This window comes from Anser anser (assembly GCF_964211835.1).
Source record: "Anser anser genome assembly, chromosome: 8".
Classification (NCBI taxonomy): Eukaryota; Metazoa; Chordata; class Aves; order Anseriformes; family Anatidae; genus Anser; species Anser anser.
The window spans coordinates 28,979,131-29,000,561 of NC_139728.1; the positions used below are offsets into that span (position 1 = coordinate 28,979,131).

Below are 21,431 nucleotides of genomic sequence, written 5' to 3' on the forward strand. Positions count from 1 at the left end.
ATACAAAAAAAAAAAGTTAGCAATAGAAATAACAGTTAGTTACTTTTGTTAATATTTCATTCTAGGAAGAGAAAGGAAAACAGTAGTAAGGTGACATTCCAACCCCATTTACCTGATAAGAATATTTTCAGGGTACGTCCTGCATGCCCTCCTCAGGGGGTAATGTTACCTTTGATGCAGCTGCATCAAAACAGAGTTTGTAGTTTAGATTAATGCTTTTATTTTCATTTCTGTGAATTTGCATTTACTTAGATCTTTTAGATATTTCCAGGGCAGAAGTCCTCCTTTCCCTCTGAAAGCCTTTCCCAGGTATGAGCATTAAGCTTTTTTTCCAGATTTGTCCCCCCTAACCCTTCTCAGGAGACCTGGCTGGCTGTCACAGGCATTGGGGCCGCGGAGTGCATGCTTCTAGGGGTGGTACCTGTCTCAGGTGAAGGATGTGTTGGACTGTTGTGTTGATTTATGGCCACACATTAGGAAATAGTTGGGTATATTTCAACTTCCAAATAAATCTGGCTTATGTTCCTTTACATTTTGGGTTGATAGAGAAGAATTTTTACATTTTTTGTAAAGTTTGTGTGCCGTTCCTTCCCCTTAAGTCCTTTTATCTGCTCCTCCTGTTTCTTTCAGACGCAAAGTCCCAGCCCTGTCTGTGATGTCAGGGTGTCCGTGCTGACAGACCGTTCTGTCAGGAGCGGGATCTTGGTGCTTGCTTCAGATGAGGCAAAAGGGGGAGTGCAGATGGCAAGAAGAAATTCAGAGGAGCGAGAGGGGGACGGGCAGGAATACATACAACAGAGTTACGGGGAAAATGCAGAGACCAAGACAACTTTCCTGTGGAAGGGGAAAGGACTTCTTTCCCTGGGTTTGGCAACATCATCCAGCATGCGTGGGTCACCTTGAGTATCCCGCAGAAGCTTTACTGTTGCACTCATTTTGGCTGAGGAGCTCTTGAAGGTGCAGGCGCAGCGGTCACGTGCTGCTTCTGTCCTTGTTTACGCCTTCAGCAACAGCAGATCCTCTTGATTGAAGCCAGGATTATAGGATTTCCAAAAGCTAGAACACACACTCATTGTCAGCAACTTTGCATAAGTTCAGAGGCTGTCCAAAAATCAACTGCCTGCTCTCACGTGGCACTTGAACTAATTGTCACTGCTCGAGATAAGGAAATCCTCTCCGTAACTCGTCTAAGTGCAGGCTTCCCAAGGAAAACGCCTCCCAAATTAGGAACAGATCTAATCAGTTGCAATCTTCCAAAAAGGTTCTAAGCAATTGCCACTGAAGAAATAAGGGGGATAAAGGGAATCAAGAAAGTGTTAACGAGCAGTAGACAGGGTGCAATTAATAGGTGTTCTAGCAGGGAGCCCCAGGATCCTAGAGATGTGCCCAGCGCTGGGAGCTGCACGCAGTTCTGCGGGGCTCCTTTTACCGACGTGAACAGTAGAAGCCAACATTTGGAGAAAGCGCCTGCTATGCCAACATTTCTAATGCTCTCATGCATTCGGTTTCCAGTAGACTGTAAAATGCCAGCTTGATATAGTCATCTGAATTAATATACTTTATTAGCCTTTTTTAGCATTCCGTCCTGGTTTCGTACACTTGATAGCAACGATGACCTCACCAAACATGCCGCCGAGGGCGGATACGGAGGGGCACGCTTGTGCTGCGGGTGCTGCGGCAGGTAACTCTGCCCGACAATGAAGCAAATTTATTTTTGGATAGTTGGCCACTTCTCCAGTAGGAAGTCAGAAAGCAACTGGCAAGTACTTCAATTCATTGCTTGAGGCCTAAAGCTGTCGGAAAACAAATCTCTTCCCCCGTAGCCCACAAACACAGACACCTAACTTATTTCCAAGTTGAAGTATCACTCATATATTGCAAGCATTTTGATTTTGCAGCTGTCTGCACGAATGTCCACGCAGCACGAAAGCTTTTTCTTCCTTCGGAACAGATCTGATTTAGAAGCAAACATCTTTGTGGCTTATTAGTCGTTGGAAGGCATCGTTTTGTCCTAGTACTATTCACAGGGAGTGTTGTGCAGAATGCTGATTGACAAGAGTTAAATTCAAAACATGTAGCCATTTTCTGGTGTGTGGTTTTTTTCCTGATTGAAGGAAAACTACTTAGATGTTTGTTTCCAAAACGGCATCTGTCAGCAATCAAAGGGGAAAAATTGCATAAAACAAATGCAATTGTTTGGAGTAGCATTTCCTGGATCATGTTAAATGCTTGATTTGCTCCCCATTATGCTCACCAAATAATTTTATTTTCCACAATAATTGCAATATTTAACATGTTGTATTTAATCTTGTTTTAATGCTATTAACAACAGCCGCTTATGAAAGGAATAATTGCTCTATGGGTAAGAACCCACCATCCCCGGCATCAGAACGAACAATGGCAAAGTTAACTACACCTAATTGTGCTGAATTTAAAACACAGTTAACCAACAGCGCTCCTCGTTTCTTCGCACATAACTGCTGTACTGTCAGGAAGGAAATGGTTTCATGCTTCTGTCATTCATAAGCTGAAAAGTGTACGCTCTTCTGAAAAAATGTTTATCCAGTGTGTTTATAATTAATATTCTGAAGTAAAGTAATATATTGCCATAGGAAGACCTAAGTGCTCTCCAAGCAGTGGTTAATACAGCAATCAAGAGAAAGTTTGTCAGTGGATCTATAACTGCATCGGGCAGTGGAAAACCTGATAGACCGAGCAGAGATTTATCACAACTTGAGGGGAAAGATACGCAGCCCAACTGGCTATAAAATACTAAATAAATTATAAGCAGGGTGGGCAAGTTGTTTGTTTTGAGAGGCAGCAGAAAAAACAGCAGCATAAAATCGAACCTGACACCCATTCAAAGGCTAATCGTTACTTCAGGTTTTTACTTTATATTTTGTATGATTATTTTCAGGGAGATTTTTCAGGAAGCAGCAAGCCCCGCCGAGGACAGGTAGCGTTAGCGAAGCCGAAGTAACAGAAGACGATAAACACTTTGGCCGGCCAGTGCAAGGACAGTTCCTGGCACAGCGTCCCTTTTTTTTTTTTCCTGGACTCTGACTAAAACTTAACACTTCCCGTGCTAGTCCGACCCTTCACTGCAAGTAGCAGTGATACTGTACCTGCTATCCAGGGGAAAAAAAATAAAAAAGCGAACTGGGATGTGAAGTAGTTGTGCAGATCATGCACTGACATATTTTTTTGTACAGTCCCAATAGATGGTTAGGGCTGGGGCAAAAACAAAGACTAACCCCTGCGTGTTACATCAGCACTTTGTATTTTATCCTAAGTCATTTGCTTATCTCGCACATCACAGAGATCTGAAAGTATTACTGAGGCTGGATGAAAGTTAGTTCTGTCCTGTGTGAATGACGGTTTTGTAATCTGTGCCGCCCGGAATTACAATTTTGCTGCAGCCAAATAGTTAAACAATTGTTAGTACACAAAACAATCAAACGAGGAATTGTGCGCCCACAAGCTTCCCTTTTTGATACAAGCAGAAATAGATATTGTTTAAAATAGAGGGGATATTTTTGATCCGTTTTCCTCCTGCATCCAAACGACAGAAAGATTCGCAGCGTATCGCTGTTTGTGAGCGAGCGAGCTCTACCAGCCCCTGGCTCGACAGACCCAGGCGATGTTCCTGGCGAGTCTGGTGGCCAGTGCAGAAGTTCATTTTTTTCGAGCACTTGAGGGAAGGCGCTGCTGCACGGACTGAAGTGCCCTGTTGTGGGGTGGTGGTGCTCAGAGCTGAGCATCCGTCGCGGGGCGGCTTAAATGGGAAGCATTTGCTGCCTGTTTAATACTCAGCTGTCCTAAAAGTAATACTTCTGTTTGCAGTGCCCCAGCAGAAGTGGGAAACAGAGGTTTATAATAAAATATACAATTATCTTTTACCTGTTTTTCCAGGGAAGGATCTAAACATTGAACATTACCAGGATTTTATAACTTTCCAAAACTATTTATTCTGCAGTTGTCTTTTTTCCAAGCTATCTGTCAATTCTGCATTTAAATTATGAATGCTGTGGAGAATACTGATGCCCAGAGGAAGAAACAAACCTCTGTGAGGCTTTTGGCATTATTGCCTGATGGTGTCAGGAAGGGTAACATTAAAAACAAGTTTTTAAAATACGGTGGCAAAAAAATATTAAAAAAAAAAAAGACAAGAAGGAAATTGTTTGGCTCTTAGGGAGCACTTTAGCCATTTGAACCTTCATATGAAAAGTCATTCATTTAAAGAATAAGATCTGGTATCTAAAATCAAGAGGGAACAAAGAGCCAAAACTTTAACGTCTCTCTTATTTAAATCAATTAAATAAATAAATGAAAGAGCATTTGATTCTTTCAGAAAGCTCCTCTCACTGAATCGAGAAATAAACTCAAGCAGTTTATACTTTTGTTTTGCTCTTGCATTGCTTAAATAATTATATGCACAGTTATGAAAGAAAGAAAAAGAAAAAAGAAAGGTGCAATTCTTTTTGCTCAGTCTTTTTTTTTTTTTTTGCCCAGTCACGTACATGAGAAAAGTAGCTGCGATAAACAGATACTGAATCAGACTGAAAGTCTTTTTTTAAAAAAAAAAAAAATCAAAACATTGCATGATAGTCTCTAAGCAGTTCCATCTGTCAAGCAGAAATTTTAGGCTAATAGCCTGTGGCGATCTCCCTCCGCAGTCCACTACCTGCCTTTGTCCTATTAAATCTCTTTATTCTTCTTAAAAAAGGAAAAAGGGGAAAGGAAAGAAAAACCTTGCAGACCAAAATCATCTGAGTGATGAAGCCCTAATTTTGACCGCCTCTCTTTGATGTTGAGCAGTGGGTTCTTATTTAAAAAAAAAAAAAAAAAAAAAGGAGTGAGTGAGAGAGAGGGAGAGGGGGAGAGAGAGGGAGAGAGAGAGAGGAGAAGACAGTGCTAGGAGCAGATGACTTTTCATCTCCACTTCACCTTGCCACTGGGTCTGTGAGAGATTGGTTCATTGTCAAGGAGATTTTTTTTTTTTTACCCATGATTCCATATGGTATGGACCGGGCTACATGTTGCCCAACATGCCAGTGCAAATGTTTTCTCAATTAGGTGTCTTATCTCCCGTGAGTTAGCATCAGATGAAGCTTGCTGACAGCATAATGGCAGGGAAAACCTCCGACGGCTCCATCAAATGGCAGCTCTGCTACGACATCTCGGCCAGAACTTGGTGGATGGTGAGTTGGCAGCAGGGCTGCTTTTTTTTTTCTCCCTTTTCTACTTTCCCTCCCTCTTTGACAAAATGTCCCAGACCTCACATTTATCAAATTAACATTTGATTTTTTTCACACTCTTCAGTGGAGCAGCCTCACACTTGTCCCACTTGTGTGCTTTCCCCTGTGTAACAGGAGACCGTTAATGTGCACTACAGTTTCCACAGGGAAGCTTTCTCAATTCTCCTTAAGGAAGGAAAAAAAAAATAAAAAAAATACACAAACTATGCAAAGAAGTAGTTTGCAAAAGCCTCGTGCAGAGTAACTTGTCTCGGTCGGCTGCCTGGTGCTCAGTTTGTTTTACTTTATCTGCTGCTTTCAAGCGTCCGTGTGCGTGATTTTTTACCATGCACTATTTTGTAAAGAGGGGAGGTGGAAAGTTCAGCCTGCTGCACAGCGAGCCGGTGCCTGAAAAAGCCTGCAACGGTGCGGTCGTGGCGTGGTGTAAAAACCATCACGTGTGCGGGGAGCGCGGTTTGCGAGGTGCTGCCTTTCGCCGGAGCCCCCGATCTAACTTCTCCCTCCGCTTGTTTACGTGAGAGCAGGTTCCCGGGCTGCGCTGACCTGGAGCCATGTGTTACGGATCCCACCGAGCCTGGCTCGGGCTGCTTTGGGGCGCAATTAAAGTTTCCCTAAAGTCCCAACGTGCTCCGTAGAACGAGTTAACTAGCATGTCATGGTCAGCCGGGCCAGACAACCTTTGACATCTTGAATCTATAAGAGGTATAGTGAGTTGGGAGGATGCACAATAGCCCATTGTGGCAGAAGATGCAAGTCCTGTTGTGAGGAAGAGAGTCCTCAAATCATTACTGCCCTCGTTAGCGTGTTGTCCGTTAGGGATTAATTCGTTAGCAGCGCATTTTGAGTTTTCTGTAATTATTATTCTTGTGGCAAGCGTGAATTCTTCCAGTGAGAGGAAAAGTTTGCTGCCAGGACAATGAATGTATTATCCGCTCCTAACTGGACCGTGAACCTCAGCTCGTTTCACATAGATATCAGTTAAAAAAGGACTGGCGAGTGGAATTACAAAACAAGGCATGATCACTTTCATTGTATGATACGCTGAAACAAGTCGGGGGCTCTCCCTCCCCCTCGCCGCCCCGGACCAATTTTGGTATCATTTGGAAAGTTTAAGACCTCTGAGGACTTGAAAGACTTTTAAAAGTGAGATCCGGAAGGTTTTTATTCTGCAGCTTGGTGGTGGCCATTGTGTATATCATGTGGCTTGTATTTAAAGGTGTTTGGGCTCGGGTTTTTCAGTTTTGTTTTGTCTAAACTCTTAATTTTTTAACCGTCTATTAGAGGTTTGCCAGCGGTTGCCAGTGAAATGTAACATGCAGCTTTTGGTTAATGGGAATAGGGAAGGCTAACCACTTTACTTATAGTACTGATTTTCCAATTAGACTTTCTGCCAGGGGAAGTTGGAGGGGGAAGGGGTATTTGCATGCACATAAACTGTTGACTATTCATGTGACTTTTTTTTTAGCTGGTTAAACCCCTGTAAATAAGGCTATTGATTCTGAGTTATCATTTTCAAAGCAAAGTTTTCGACTGCCTGTTTTAACCACACAATTTATATCGTGCTGTGATTTTGCCTTATTCTAAGCCATTTGTGTATTTTATTACCACTCCTCTTTTATTGTCTATCGGCTGCTTTTATGATGAGGTACGTCAATGTTTATTATTTAATAAGTATCCTCAAATGCTATTAGGCAGTTATTGTCACCCTTTAGAAAGTATCCGAGGAAGTTTCATTTCAGTCACATTTATTTCACAGATGTTTTAGTACTGTGAATATAATATGTAAAAATGCTGGAAACATTTAGTAATGCACTTGCCTAAAAATAAACAGTTTTATAACCACACATGCTGTTGTTTAGATTAAACATTGCAGAAAGTTCTCCTTAAACTTGAACGTCACACCATTTATTTTCTAAGAGAACAAAAACCCCACTAAAATAGCCTTTTTTTTGGTAGAAGTTGTGCTAGATGAAAGAGAGGTTATTTTTAGCTGAAATGAATAATTCAAGATCTTTACAATAGATGCGTTAATTGCAAATAATTTTCATACAAAGTTTCAATTATTGATGGAGCAATAAGCAGTTTTTCATACAGTCTGTGAATCTAAAATGCACAACAAAAAGTAGATATCTATCATTTTTTTTCACCCCCAAAACCTCACCACATTTGCCACATTCTTTTAATCAAAAGTAAGCTAGAGAGCAGATCTTAATGTTTTAAAGACAAATAAAGCTTTTAAAATTACCTCATGCATCGTCTGGCTGCACAAAATCTCAGCTGCATAGTGCTAAACTTCGGTTTGGTACTGCCAGCATACAAAGAGATGAGTGAATACCCCTTGCACCCATATGGACTCAGCTGCCAGCACTGTGATATGCAATTTTGCTTTTTAATGAATCGTAAACAATTTGTGTGTCAAACGAGTGAGTTTGTTTGCTTTCTGGAGCAGGTTCTAAATCAGTTTTTAGCTAGAGCTGCGTACTGTACTGGAGTATTATGCCCAAATTTAAAGGTTCTGTGTCATTTTGATGAAAAGACCTGTTATAATGAAAGAAACGGCTTTATAAAAGGCTGGGTGTAGTAATCTCTCTTTCTTTCTTTCTCTCTCTCTCTCTCTCTCTCTCTCTGTCTCTCAACCTCACACTCTCCCTCTTTCACTCCAGTCTATAGCATGTTTATAGCTAGCTAGCTGAAGATAATGGAGATTGGTTGATTGCATGATTAGGAAAATGAATGGATTTTATCGTTGGGCAAAGCAGCTTGCATTTTTGAAAGGTGGCTTTAAAATGCAGACTTCTAATTTTGACCTTATTTTCTTTCACTGATAATCTTTATTAATGCTCCTTTAATTCGTTTTTCCTCATCACAGTTAGTTTTTCTCTCTAGCCAGCTGATGGGATGGTTAATATATTTTATCTTGCCAAAATAGCACGAGGTCAAGGTAAAAGAAGAACGTGATTCTTCTTTCTTGCAGACAGTTATTAATGTTTCAAACTATTTTGATGGAGCCCACAGGATTTGTACATTTTAACAATAATTGCATTTGTCACCACAGTTTTTAGGCAATCTTTTGATACCTAATCTATTTTTCTCATGCTTTGCTTTAATCAAGTAAGTGCAGAAACATTAATTTGGCTATATTGTAATATGACATTTGAGCAGAAAACTTCCCCAAAATGCTGTAAATTTGTGTGAGAAGGAATTACGTATTTTACATAGATATAAAAGCAAATACTTTAACCAGTATAGCAGCCTGAAGGTATGATAAGAACAGATTTGTTGAAAAAAGGACCATTATTTTGTCACTTTTTATTTAAATTTGATGCTATCATACAGGCACTAAAGGGTTAGTTATAGAAAAGTTTCAGTACTCTGTCTTGCATTTGTAACAAATATGTGCAGCTGTGCTACTTGTATAAACATTTATTTCAAGCTGATTATTTTTTTAAATTATTTGCTCTAGCAAGCCTATATGATGTGACTATCATATATGTTTAATAAGGGATTGACTGCAAAATTCCTTTGCACGGGGTTATTGAAATACATACGTAGCAAAGTTATATACTAGGAGAAAATTCTCAGTGACAATACAGAACTAGAGACCCTGGGCCAAATTCTGCTCCGCATTTACACTGCCGTCAGCCTGGAGTCGCTGCATTAAGTGAAGCAGAGCATCTCCAGGTTTACCTCCCTGAGTGACTGGGAGCCAACTTTGACCCAAAATTTGAGTATCTCAGTCCAAACAGCTTCAAGACCCAAAGTTTCCTTTTGTGAGATATCTGACAAAAAAAAAAAAGCCTTATTAATAAATAAGAAGCCATTTCAAATGACTCCATGTATGCGCTAACATGCAAACTGCTGGGTTTGAATATGACAGTTAAAGCAGACCCTTCAGACATTTTTCAGAATATTATTTTCTAGTTCTGTTATCCAGCTGTCAATCCGTATTTCCGTACATAGAACTTTATTTTCTTTACCATAACTTAAAAGATAATTTATTAAAGATACCAGGACCAGGCTTGAACTGGACATTTTGTTACTTTAAAGGTTTTTAACCCAACATCATTTTTTCACTGAAAACTTTTCTTTCACACCTGTGCTCCATTTTCAGAGGAACAGCTGAAATCGCTCAGGTAACTTGTGCAGTAGAAAAAAAGAGAATTTTGAAACGTTGTTAACATTTCTGTCAATTAAGAACTAATGGAATCCTCACCATAGATCTCATTGCAAATGAGATTAAAAATAATGGCATAGCTAATAAATATTCAGTTTTGTCATATGGAAAGCTGATTGGTACTACTAAAGCTAAAATAGTCCAGAAGCATGAAACACTCAAAATCAGTATTTCTCATTTCAATCACTGTGCACATCTATACATGTACGCATGTACATACTCTAATGTAAGTTTATCATGATAAGCCCTTCATGCTGTCGAATTCCTCGTGGCTTTGCTGATTTGTGCTCCCTGGTTATCATTTAGGGTGTATCAAGAAGCATACATGTATTAGCGATTATACTGACCTGCCTATACAGCAATAACAACATGTGAACAAAGAATAACATTGCAGCATGGATTTTCTTTGTTTTATCCGGTAACTCTTGTATATTCATGCACTGCTCACCCGTTGTATAAACGTTTTTATTAAAATTATTCCTTCCCTGTCAGAGTTGCTAAATTCCCTATATAACTTAAACAATTCAGTTCATCGTTCTGCACACTTCTACTACTTTATCGTGTCTTTGCTCTCTACGAATGTCCTCCTTTTGCCTACAAGCCTTTTCCCTAGTTGCTTTCCACTCTTTTTCCTTCACCTGTCCCGAATATTGCCATGAATGTTTCTAATTTAAAGCCAGAGGAGTCAGTGGCTGATTAGAAGACAGGAAATTGGAGGATTAAACTGTCTGGTTGAACTTCCTTTACTTATCAGTACTGTGTAACTTACACTGGATTATAAACTCGTTGGGACAATTTCTACAATGTATTGGTACTTCTGTTTTCTTAATCTTTATTTTTCTGGAGAAAATGTGGAAAACGAGGAAAATGAGTAGTTTGTGGCTAAAGAATACTTTTTTTGTAAAGCTGAAGCACTGTAGGTTTAATTTAAATTTATATATGCGTCTTCAGATAGGAGATTTCACTCATTTTTTTAACTACGCAGGTTTATAATATATATTTTAAATTAACTTCAGTATGTAAACAACCAAGCAACAGATACTTTTGGGGAGGGGGAGGGAAATGACATCATTTTAGTAAGAGGAGAACGCGCCACGTTAACCCTTGGTCAGCCCTCATCCCCTCAGAAACTTTCATGTCTGTCATAACACGATGGTGTGGCCACGGGACTCTCTGGGGAAGGGGCACAGCAGAAAGCCAGCTCGTCCAAAATCTTTGTCAGGGCTCATGGTGGGTCTGAGCCAGGAGCCGGCGGTGTGATGTCCTCGTCTGGCACTCACCGGGGCAGAAGGACGCAGTGTTGTATAGATAGCTCATTCTCTCTGCCGATAAATACGAGGACTTCTAGGCTGAGATCATGCTATACGTAAGGTACCTCTGTGCTACCACTCACCATTCACCATCCTTTTAATTCCACACACTGTAATCAGCACTGGATTGAGTTCTGAAGTGTCCAAACTTTTGTGAATACTAGACCATGAAGAAAAATGTAGGTACTGTCTTGAAAGGTCTAACACCCTAATCTGAATCCAAAGGCTGCAAGGCTAATTGTACACTTGACTTTAAACACCACGGCTGGATCTTTAAATTGATCAGGATGCTTGTGATCTTTTCTGGCAGTGTGGTCCTGGTACATTAGGCAAACCCTTCACTAATAAAAAGGGTAATCAAAAATGGAGATGAAAATAAAAGAATATTCTGCAAGGTTTTGCTGGCACAGTCCAAGTGGTTTCCATAAGAACAAAAAACAATCTGAAAATTTTTATAAGTAAGGATGTAAATATGTACTTCTCTGCCTTCACGTGAAAGGAAAAAGGTAATGTTTTCGGTTTGTCAGGAGGTTCTCTGAGTTTTAATCCCAGCGTGAAAGGAGCCTTGCTGTGCTGCTAGAAGCACGCTTCACTCCTCTCCCTCAGATGTGGTCACTGACACTGATTAATATTTAAAGATGATTTTAGGATGAATCAAGTTGTTTCTTTGTTGATTTCAAAGACAAATATGCTAGTTCTTAATAGCATGTTTTGACTTGGTAATATCTTTGATTGTTACTTCCATTAATCTCACTAGGAACTCCTCTGTAGCAAGTACTGTAGGATTTGCCCGGTAATTACGTTACTCATTGCAAATGCTGGAGCTCTCCATACACGCACATACACATACTTTACACATGAGATACACTCACACTTCAGCCAGCCACAAAAAGCAGAGGCCCTGCCACACTCCCAAGATACCTGGCTGATCTCAGAGCAGCAGGAGCCGCTCTGATTGAGGTGCCTTTGGAGTAGGCATCATACAAGCCCATAACAGCTCTTTTGCGCCAAGGCTTTTGAATTTATAGTCACTGTAATGAAAATCTCTGGATATATTTTCCATACAGCAGATTACTGGAAAGTAGTTCCCAGTAAGATAGGAAGTCATTAGAACAGATTAAATAGTTGTATTGGCTAATGGAGTGAGATTCAAAATATTTTGCCTGTATAAGCGTGTCTGTTGTTCTTTGGTGTTTCTTCTTTTTTTTTTTTTTCAGAGGCTGTGAAACACCAAGTTAGCAATACAACTAGATATGGGTGGGAGTGTTGGATCGTACAGATGGCACTATAAGCTTGTAGACTTTTACTACCAATAATTGCAATGCCCTTGCTTTCAAAGGAGTACAGGTTGCCCTTGATGTACACAAACAGCCATATTAATTTCGCAGCCCGATTGGAATCACATATACAAACTAAGGTTGTCAAGAGGAGCAGTGTGGAAATTCAGTGCTCTCTAATAAGCCAAAGAGGCCTTTCTGCTTTAAACATGCCTAACTCGAAAGACGCAGAGTGTGCATGGTCACTAACAGAGTACTTCCGTAAGTCAGAGTTCATGAGTAATTTGGGAGATTTTCTGTGTTTTTGTTTGTTTGTTTGTTTTTAATCCAGAATTCAGTTGAGCTGCAGAAAATGGACCCCATTCTGCATGGCAATATGCTAATATTTAGAAGTGATCATCTTTACTAGCGTAGCAGAAGTGAGAAGTAGAGCGTGGCTTAATGATTTACATAAAGGAAATATGAAGTGACCCAAATTAACTTTTTACCTTCAAGAAGCAAGAAGAAGAATTGTCCCATTTGATTGCCTATTCAGTCAGCATTTATGTTCCATCCAAGGAACAAATAGAAACAGTATGCCTGTGTACTTCTGTTTGCCAGTGGTTTTTTGACTAGAAATTTCCTTTTGCTATGCTATTCGGAAGGACCGGTTAAAAAGAATGTGTTACGTGTGGGTTGTTTAGGGCAGTGGCTGAAAGGTGAATCAGCAAGGTTTTAAGAACAGCAAAACAAGTTCAAATTTTCAAGGGATGAAAGTCATCACAAGTAAAATTCAGATTTACTGCTGATCTCTGCTAATAAGTGACGGTCGAATCCCAGAGTGGTTGAGGTCGGAAGGGCCCTCGGGGTCCCTCTGGTCCCCCCCAGCCCCAGCAGGGCCACCCTGAGCAGGCCCAGCCCCACGTCCAGGTGGCTTTGGGACCCCCCAAAAAGGGAGATCGCAGCCCCTCTGGGCAGCCTGTGCCAGGGTTTGGTCACGCTCAGAGTAAAAAAGTGTTTCCTGATGGACACAAGGAGCTTCCTGAGTTTCAGTCTGTGCCCATTGCCTTTTGGCCTGTCCCTGGGAGAGAATTTCTCTGTTATGACTGCAGTTTATAGAAACTGCAGTGCATATAAGACTTGTTGCTTCCTCTCCTTTTATCTAGATTTCCTAAGGAAATGAAGCTTAAAAGATCATGTTGTCTGTCTGCCTCTCCGTGTTCCATGAAGGAAAGTGTAGCATAAGACATTATTTATAACACCCAAGGAATTCCCTGATGTTCAAAAATTGATGAATAATTCTTAAGCAATTGCAAATAGTCATTTTCTTATGATTTCTAACTGTCTCACCAGATTTTATAGGATACAACTTTTTCTCTATGGAGATACGTAGAGCTGAAAATCTCAGGAAATGAGGTCTCGCTCCCTACCGTGTCTTTTTTAGATCCTCATAACATTTCTGTGGACACCCATTCTCCCCATTCTTAAGGAAGTTTTCTAAGAGCCTCCCACGGAACAACGGGGGAAATACCTTCCACAGAAGCACGTGGGCACGTAGGAAGACAACATAGGCCTAAAATAGTGGGAAGGCCTTGATGAAGGCCGGGCCGCTGGCAAGCAGGGACATTTGCTTTAATATAAGTTTGTGATGGGAAGAGGAAGAATAGGAAGAGAAGGACTGACCAAGGCATGGGTGTTCAGCACAGGTACTGTAAAGGAGAGGAAAGAGGGAGGGCTTCAATATAAGAGTATGTTTTGGGGCATTATGAGGAGGAGTGGCCAAGGGATCACACCTGTGTAGAGACAGTGAATCACAAAATATTTTTCTCGCTCTCCTTCAGATCTCGCTTTGAAGTTTTTTCTTCTTTGTTACTTAAAATCCCATTCAGTAACATATGGGCTACCAACTGCTGTGGTCCTCCAGTAACTGGACCACTGCACAGACAAATAACTTGGGTTTATTTTCCTCTCTTCAGATGCACAGGCATGGTTTGAATTGCAGATTAGTAGCTCATTTGCTCAAACTCTTCTGTGCTCAGGCAACTCCGTAGCAGGGAGCCAAAGAGCCATAGGATGACAGCAGCGGCCGAGCACAAGGCTCGGTGCCAGCCCCATGGGATGTCCCCCATGATCAGCAGTGCGGCCACTTTTGATTGCGTCTGCTCAATTCCAGAATCTGAGGGCATATTTTAGGGGACTCTGCTGTAAACTCTGGTGAAAACAGAGAAAAGGAAAAGGAGAAAAAGAGAGGAGACCAGGCTGGCGAAGTGCCCCTGTGGCACTGGATTCAGACGAGCCCAGTGCACCATTGTGCATCGCAAGCTGCAGCCTTGCATCCCAGTGTCTCCCACCTGCAGCTTGACAAAGTCTGGTTTCACAGCGCGTTAACCTCAGGAGCCACGTGTCCTTGTGATATTTTCACTTTCTCTCCCTTTCCTGTTCCTCTTATCAGTCGTTCCATCTTTGGATGGCCTGATCCACCTTTCTGCTACTTTTTTTAACACGTCTGTTTTTAGATCTGCTCTGTGATCATGGAGCTCGTCCTGCTTAAAAACTGATCTTGTGTAAAAAATGAGGTCTTCGCAGTAGTGGTATGCAGACATACTGGGGATAATAAATCCTTAACTATGATACACTGAAAATGTTTATCTAGTCAACAACTGAACAATTGGCTGCCTAACAACAGAAAGATCAATGGGCTGGGAATTTTCCTTTTCCTTAAGACAGGAAAAAGTACTGGAGACAAAATGAGGGGAAGTTGTACCATGAAAAACGGTGTGAGACAAGGCCTTCTGGAATACGAGAAATAAACAGACCGATAAGGGGGGAATGACAGAGCTGCAGAGTTTTGAGGATGGTGACAATTTCAATTTGATGCAAACATCTGTTCATGTGCTTTGGGTTGAAATAATCAAACACCTGCACTTCCATGTATATATTCCTCCTTGCAAACTCCTTTGTTCTAACGAGTTATCTGGGTGCACACTCCAGGACGGGTATGTACGAGCATGGTGTGGAATTATTATTTGTATGCTGTAGGTGTTTGCACCTGCAAAATGCAGGTGCCTGCTAAAATCTGTGCTCTTACAAGCAGGTACGCAATGTGTTTCCCTTGGTTTCGGTAGGGGTCTGCCAAATCTATCACTTAAACTTCTTTATGCCTTGCCTTCCCCGTCTATGGAGTAGAATAATACAGCTCACCTCAAAAAGGGTGTTAGGTGTTAATTAATGAGTTTCCAACATTATCTGAAGGCAGGTGCTATGATTGCAATACATTATTTTATTGAAAAGTTACTTCTGAATATAAACTCTTGCAGAATTGGAGAAGCTAAAGGCAGGGAAGACCTAACAGGCTGTGGAGTCTTTCCATCTCCTAGCAGTCTGTTTATACTGTTTATTTATTGCTGACTTTTATTTTGCCTTTAAGCCAAACACTATGGGTTACTCATATAGCATATGCTTCTTCACTCTGAGCACAAGTAAAAGCAGTGCTCAGTGATTAATCCGTGAATTCGCTCTCTCAAAATCAAGATAATAATATAATAAAACCTGACTGGGGAAGCCCAAAGTGGTCTCTGTGCTCAGGCTGTGTAAGACAGAGAGATCTGTGTGTCTTTCCAGGCACTTGCATGCCGCTGTTCCATATTAAGTAGGAATTTGGTAGATTGAGTGGATTACTGGGATTTCATTAAAAATTAAATGTACAATTATTTAGATGAATTTTTCACATATGCTTGTGGGCAAACAACTTTTGATTAGTTGTTGACATATAGTACACACAGTGTGTGTGTGTGCACATGTATATTTACATGCACGCTATATAAATAAAATACAGACAGTAATGTAGTGTTAGTAAAGTCCACTGGTAGTCATTAATTTGATGAGTCTCATATAGGATGGAAAGAATGATCTTCCTCAGACTGAAAAATTGTTTTCACTACACCACGTTGATACTTTACGTATCCAGTCGGCAGCGTCAGAGCTCACGACCAAGCGCAATTCCTCCTGGATCTCTGCTCGTTTTACCTAACTCTTGGAGTTTCTCTTCCAAATGATGCTGTGGGAGGGAAGCTGTGCAATGTCTTTTTCAGCAGCAACTGTCACTGGCCTGGGGTTTCGGGATTTACATCTGTGGAAGGAACTTTCTCAGTTTGATTTTAATTAGAAATCAGGTGGTGAAGCTGGGGAGAAAATTGTAAAGATCTGAAGTGTCTGAAGAGGAACGGCTTGAATAACACTGTATTAGTCATGAGGCAAGGAAGGAAGAATGTTGTCGTGATTTGAAAGTAACATTGTTCAGTAAACGAAGATGTGTGAAGCACTTGCTAAACTAAATTAGTTCCGAGGTTTGGTGCACATTTGTGTAACTCCGTTCATTGAAGCTTTGAACAATTGCGAAGGAAAAAACAGCAACACAGCTATTAAGAAAAACTGCTTGAATTGCTGGCTTGTGGTGCTTGTCTGCAGCCATTCAGCTGCCATTTTATGTATTTCGGACAGAATAGTAAGTCAGCACAAATAACACAGCGTAGATCTACTCTGAATTTTATTTTGCGGTGTTGATCTAATGAAGACTTTGCTTTCCCTCATAGAAGTTGTAGAGAAGTTTTAGGACCCCGTGTCTCCTAAATTTTCCACGGAGGCTGTTCCTCAACAGCTGACCTTTCTCTATTGCAGGGATTTGGTGTGCGGAAAGGGTAAATCTTATACTTTGAGTGTCCCCTGTAGAATAACATTGAGTAAGTGCGGCCATATACTTTTTATTATATTATCTTGTGATTCATTTCTCTAAGAGTTGGCACTCCCACCTCTTTGCGGGGAGGGGGGAAACTGTCTGTGCTCTCAGGAGGTCATAATCTCAACTGCTTTAATGCACCTCTGACATTTACCCGGCTATCCAGGATCTTTACCTTTGTGCCATTGTACTTGTTGCTGTCTTACTCAGTTAAGAAGTACAAATAGCCCCGGCATTGCCAGCTGCAGTCCCAGGCTGGATCATTACTCCAGATTTGAGGTTAATCAACTGCAAATTCCATTAGCTTCATACAGAGTGAAAATAAAGAACAGACGGTCTCGCAGGCGAGCCAGAAGTCAGGTGCAGCACAATACGGCCAGCCTTCAGGTAGGGCGATTTTCTCCCTTCAGCTAACAGCTCTCAGATGAGACCCAAGGATAAGAACAAATAAGATTTTCTTGGAGGTTTTATAGATGCCCTTGGTTTTTGGTGGTTTTTTTTTTTGCCCTTTTTCTTTCAATTTCTGAAATTTTATTTTTGTTTGATTCTGGTGGGGTTTTTACCCTATTTCTGCTGAGCACTACGGAAAGTCTTTGCTGAGTGTTAAATTCTCAGACATCTTACGTGCTTTACCTACCTGTTGATTGTGCCCACAACTTATTTTGTTGCTGAAGGAGGTGCTGTATGAAGTCAGGGGGTGAGCTGGCTACTCAAGACCCATTCCCTACAATCCCAGTCTTGCACGTGCTGACATACACATGCACCTTGTGAGCGCTCCACTGATTTCAATAGGACTCACAATATCAAAGCGAAGCACGCAGGAGAGCAGTAGCAGGGACCAGGCCTAGACGCTTCCCTGCTGCTTTTATTCTGTGTCTCCCCCGACCCTTCCAATACTGCTTTTGCTTGTCATTGGTGTTTTCTCAGGAGCCCTTTTAAAATTTGTTTAATGCTCCTTTTCTTTTTCCATGTGCTACAAGCAATCATATGTAGAAATAAAAAAAGCGATCTGGAACCTGGAATTAAAATCCTGTGATTCCAACTGCTGTTGTCTGAAAATAATCTCTGGTATATCTCGGTTCCCTAAGGCAAAAGTTTCCCTGTTAAAAGAGAAGAACTGTAGGAAAGTCAGAAGTCTGTGGCCAGAAGTTGAGATGCTGCTGGGCTCTGATTGCACTTCTCCAGAGTAAATTCTGAAAATTTACATTTGCACAATATTTGCAAACCAACTTGATTTCTGTGTGCTGTGGCTTTCCCCTTTTCTTTGTATGTTTATCTATCCGCCCGGTTTTGGTGGGGAGAGGAGGTGCCTGCGTGTATGTGTGTGTGTATCTCCCTATATACATATGTTAGATTATCACTGGCGTGCCACTACAAAAGGTTAGGGAAAATATTGCTGCCAACAGAACTAAAGATTAAATAATCCAATCTCTGGGAACTGTAAACTAACAATCACTATCACAAATGGGCCCTTTCTAATCATAGTTTGTGGTGGAATGAAAGATGCAATTGTCTGGAATTGATGAATATGGGATCCATGCTGGCTTCGGGGTCAAAGGTGACTTCATGCAAAGGTCCCTTTCTCTCTGGCACTGCTTCCTTTGTATAGCATAGCTTGGCAGCTATCTCTTTGCACTTCGGCTACCTGCCAATGCAGCTGGTACTGTGCAACTGTCTGGTACAGACTACAAAGCATCACTCAGCAACCAGCAGCTCCGCATGGGGCCCCTTTTCTAGGATGACAAAGAAAGATGGGCTATACATTCTGCCATCTCTGCCCATTAAAAAGACTCTTAAATTGCATTACTACAAGTTATTGTTAATTATGTAGTAGTCACTGGATCTGTATGATCCTTTAAGGGCTTGATAATCTTTACTGTGTGCTGGCAGCATCAGTAATCAAGAGGGAAAATCGGTATTTTGTTGTGTAAAAAAGTAAGTACTAATGTGGTGAGTTGCTCATGCCTAGACATATGAAGGAAACCTTCATTTGGATTATGTACGCCACAGGTTTGCAGCATATGCAGGAAAAAAGCTGATTGAACTAGACAAATTACTTGTGAAGTTGTGTCCTTATAGCTTCAATATTCATGTTACAGTTAAGCTCGGAAAGTGTTTTTGTTAGTAAGCATTTATCCTGAAAGCTTGCTGGTTGTTAAAATGTGCCTTGAGCTGAAACTGAGATGGAAGAAAACAAAGTTTCTGGCTACATTAAAATAAACAAGTTCCGTTTAGAAATCACGAAACTAAGCAGTGTTTAAATGATGGGATTCTTATAATCCAAGTGGCCTTGCTGGCAGATCGAAGCGACACTGATCATCCCGAATACTTTCTCCCTCAGTAGTGCATTTTCCTCCTGCTCTTAAGAAATTGTTTGTAGTGTGGCCAGCAGAAGGAAAATCTTTATCCGTCCTAAGGCTGAGGGCCTGATTGTCTCCTGAGGAATGGCCAAGGTACTCCTGTGACAAATTGTATTGCAACTAAATCTGCAGGCCTGCTTCCAGCTCCTGTAAGTCCGTCAGTGTAACTGGAAGGGCTAATTTGGGGCAAGAGAGCTTGGATTCATCCTCAGTAGATGTGTGGCAGACTTCCTGCACAGATCTAAGTTGCTTTAACTTAAATAACCTGGGCCAAATGCTCAGCTCTTGTCAACTGGCCTAGCTCCACTGAAGATCATGGAGTTGAACCCATTTACTTCTGTACAAATTTTCTGCCTTGCTTTCCCGAAGATTTCAAGAAGTCTGTACAGAAAATGCTGAGGCTTGTTTATTTGTGACTGTTTTTCCCCCCTTTTCTTTTCTCCTGCTTTCACCACACTCTTTATGATCTTGCACTCACCTCCTGTAGAGCTGGCAAGCATCCTGAGATGTATACCAAATTCTGGGAGGGAAACAGCACCGTTTCTGTACAGTACCATTGCGAGAGCAGGTCTGTTGAACCACTTTTATTTCCTCTTTTGTTCAAATTGCACAAAAATCTGAGAGGCACAAGACACAACAGGAGGAGATGAGAACCTTCAGTCTTCAGTTTCTCTCTCCCCTCCTTGTGGCTAATATTCCTTTCCTTGCCTTGTTCTGGTAGCGGCTATTTGAAATAGTTATATATAATTTAACATTATACAAAAGTATTGTCATATCAAACATAGTGAAATGGATTCCAAAAACACCATCTGGTATTTGGGAATGCACTGTGAGTTGGGAACGTGAGAAGAGATATTCTTTGCCACTTTGCTTGGGACCCAGCCATTAGCAGTGTAATTGCCAAGAAAAGGTGACAGGCTTCAGGCTTAATGCAAGTGGGTTTTTTTTTTTTTCCCTCTCTCTCTTCCTCAGCCTGTTAACTCTATGAGTCCTAAACAAAATGCAAAAGGCACCGTAAGGGCAAGGCAATGCCGAAAAACAATAGGCTCCCTTAAATTAAAAGGCAGGGCAGAAAATGAAAACAGTCACTGGGCTCCTCCAAGAAGACTAGAAATAGTGAAAGCAAAATAAGCTCGTTGAGAGGGGGAAAGAAATCAAGACGAGTGTGCTTTAAAGCTGCAGCGTGCTATGCAGAATTGTTCCCTTAAGTAGTGGATTTGTAATGATTAGAGTTTCCCAAGCTTTATCCAAAAGCTCATTTCAAAGCCATCATTAGTTTCCTCTAATCCACCCAAAATTGCAAAACGCATATTGTGAAGGTCATCCGCGACCACTCTGAACCCGTTTTTGTTTGATGTCGTCTCACTTCCTCCGCTGTATCTCCATCTATCCCTTTAAGGATGGGGGGGAAAAAAGAGGGTTTAATAAATTAAAATCTCAGATTGATTTCTGTGGGAATATTATTCTGATGTGTAATAACCCAGAGGGCATGCAGAGTACAGTTTATATACTTCCATGTTGCTAGCCCGCGCTACCGTTGGCAGGTGTAACTCTAACAAGTTCTGCCAATATTTCTCACCTGAGAACCAGATCAAACATGAGGGAAGGCAAAAATCGGAGATATTTGAACAAGGATCAAAGTCACTGCATTACATGCAGGAAAGTAAATAAACTTTGCAGCAGAGCTGGAAAACAAGTGAATGACACGGGTTTTAATCTTCACCAATTTCCATCTAACATTTGAAATACAGCTTTGTATTAATTCTGAACTTCCAAAAAGGCCACATTGATTTGTTTCGGTATGTCAGAAGCTGCAATGCTACAATAGATCTGCTATTAAGTTACACAAAATAAAATGATTTCTGGTGGGTGTATCTAATGCTTGCCAAATTAGATGAAATGAAAGCTAACCCTCTTAGTCTAGCTGTTGTTTTTAAATATTTATGTCTTTAACAGACATTTGTGTGTGCCATGAGGGGGACTAGAGACTCCTTTGCTATCAGTCAGTCGATGCAGACATGCAGGATTCTTACAATCCCAGTACCAGACTCACACGAAGCGTTCATCACCGCCAGTTCTTCCCATTTATCCGAAACAAGTGTGCCGATCCGCCACCCGGCCGGCTTGGCTCCCGTGACTTATTTATTTACGGCGATTGCGTTTCACCGCAGATGATTTCGGTACGCAAAACGTAGTGTACAAGGTGTAGCATGGATTTTCAGCAAGGGGTTCAAACCTTTCATGCTGAAAAGCCGGTGGCAGGCCCACAGGAGCCGCAGTGCTTGAGGGCCTGAGAGAGGAGCCGCGAGCCCAGAGCTTGCCCTTCCTGCTGCTGGCC

The 21,431-nt window shown here is 41.2% G+C and overlaps 1 protein-coding gene across 24 annotated transcripts in view; it reads left to right on the forward strand.

The window, feature by feature from the left end:
- The first annotated feature begins 4,882 nt into the window (after positions 1-4,882).
- NFIA (nuclear factor I A) overlaps positions 4,883-21,431 on the forward strand; it is a 352,139-nt gene continuing 335,590 nt past the window's right edge. For 16 of the 24 annotated variants that reach the window (XM_083846019.1, XM_083846041.1, XM_083846030.1 and 13 more), the window contains exon 1: positions 4,888-5,201. In XM_083846019.1, the coding sequence (XP_083702145.1) occupies positions 5,106-5,201 (96 nt within the window). In that variant the 5' untranslated portion in view covers positions 4,888-5,105. Of the gene's footprint in view, positions 5,202-21,431 lie in introns of all 24 variants that reach the window. The other 8 variants (XM_083846029.1, XM_083846038.1, XM_083846042.1 and 5 more) reach the window with 5 other exon arrangements.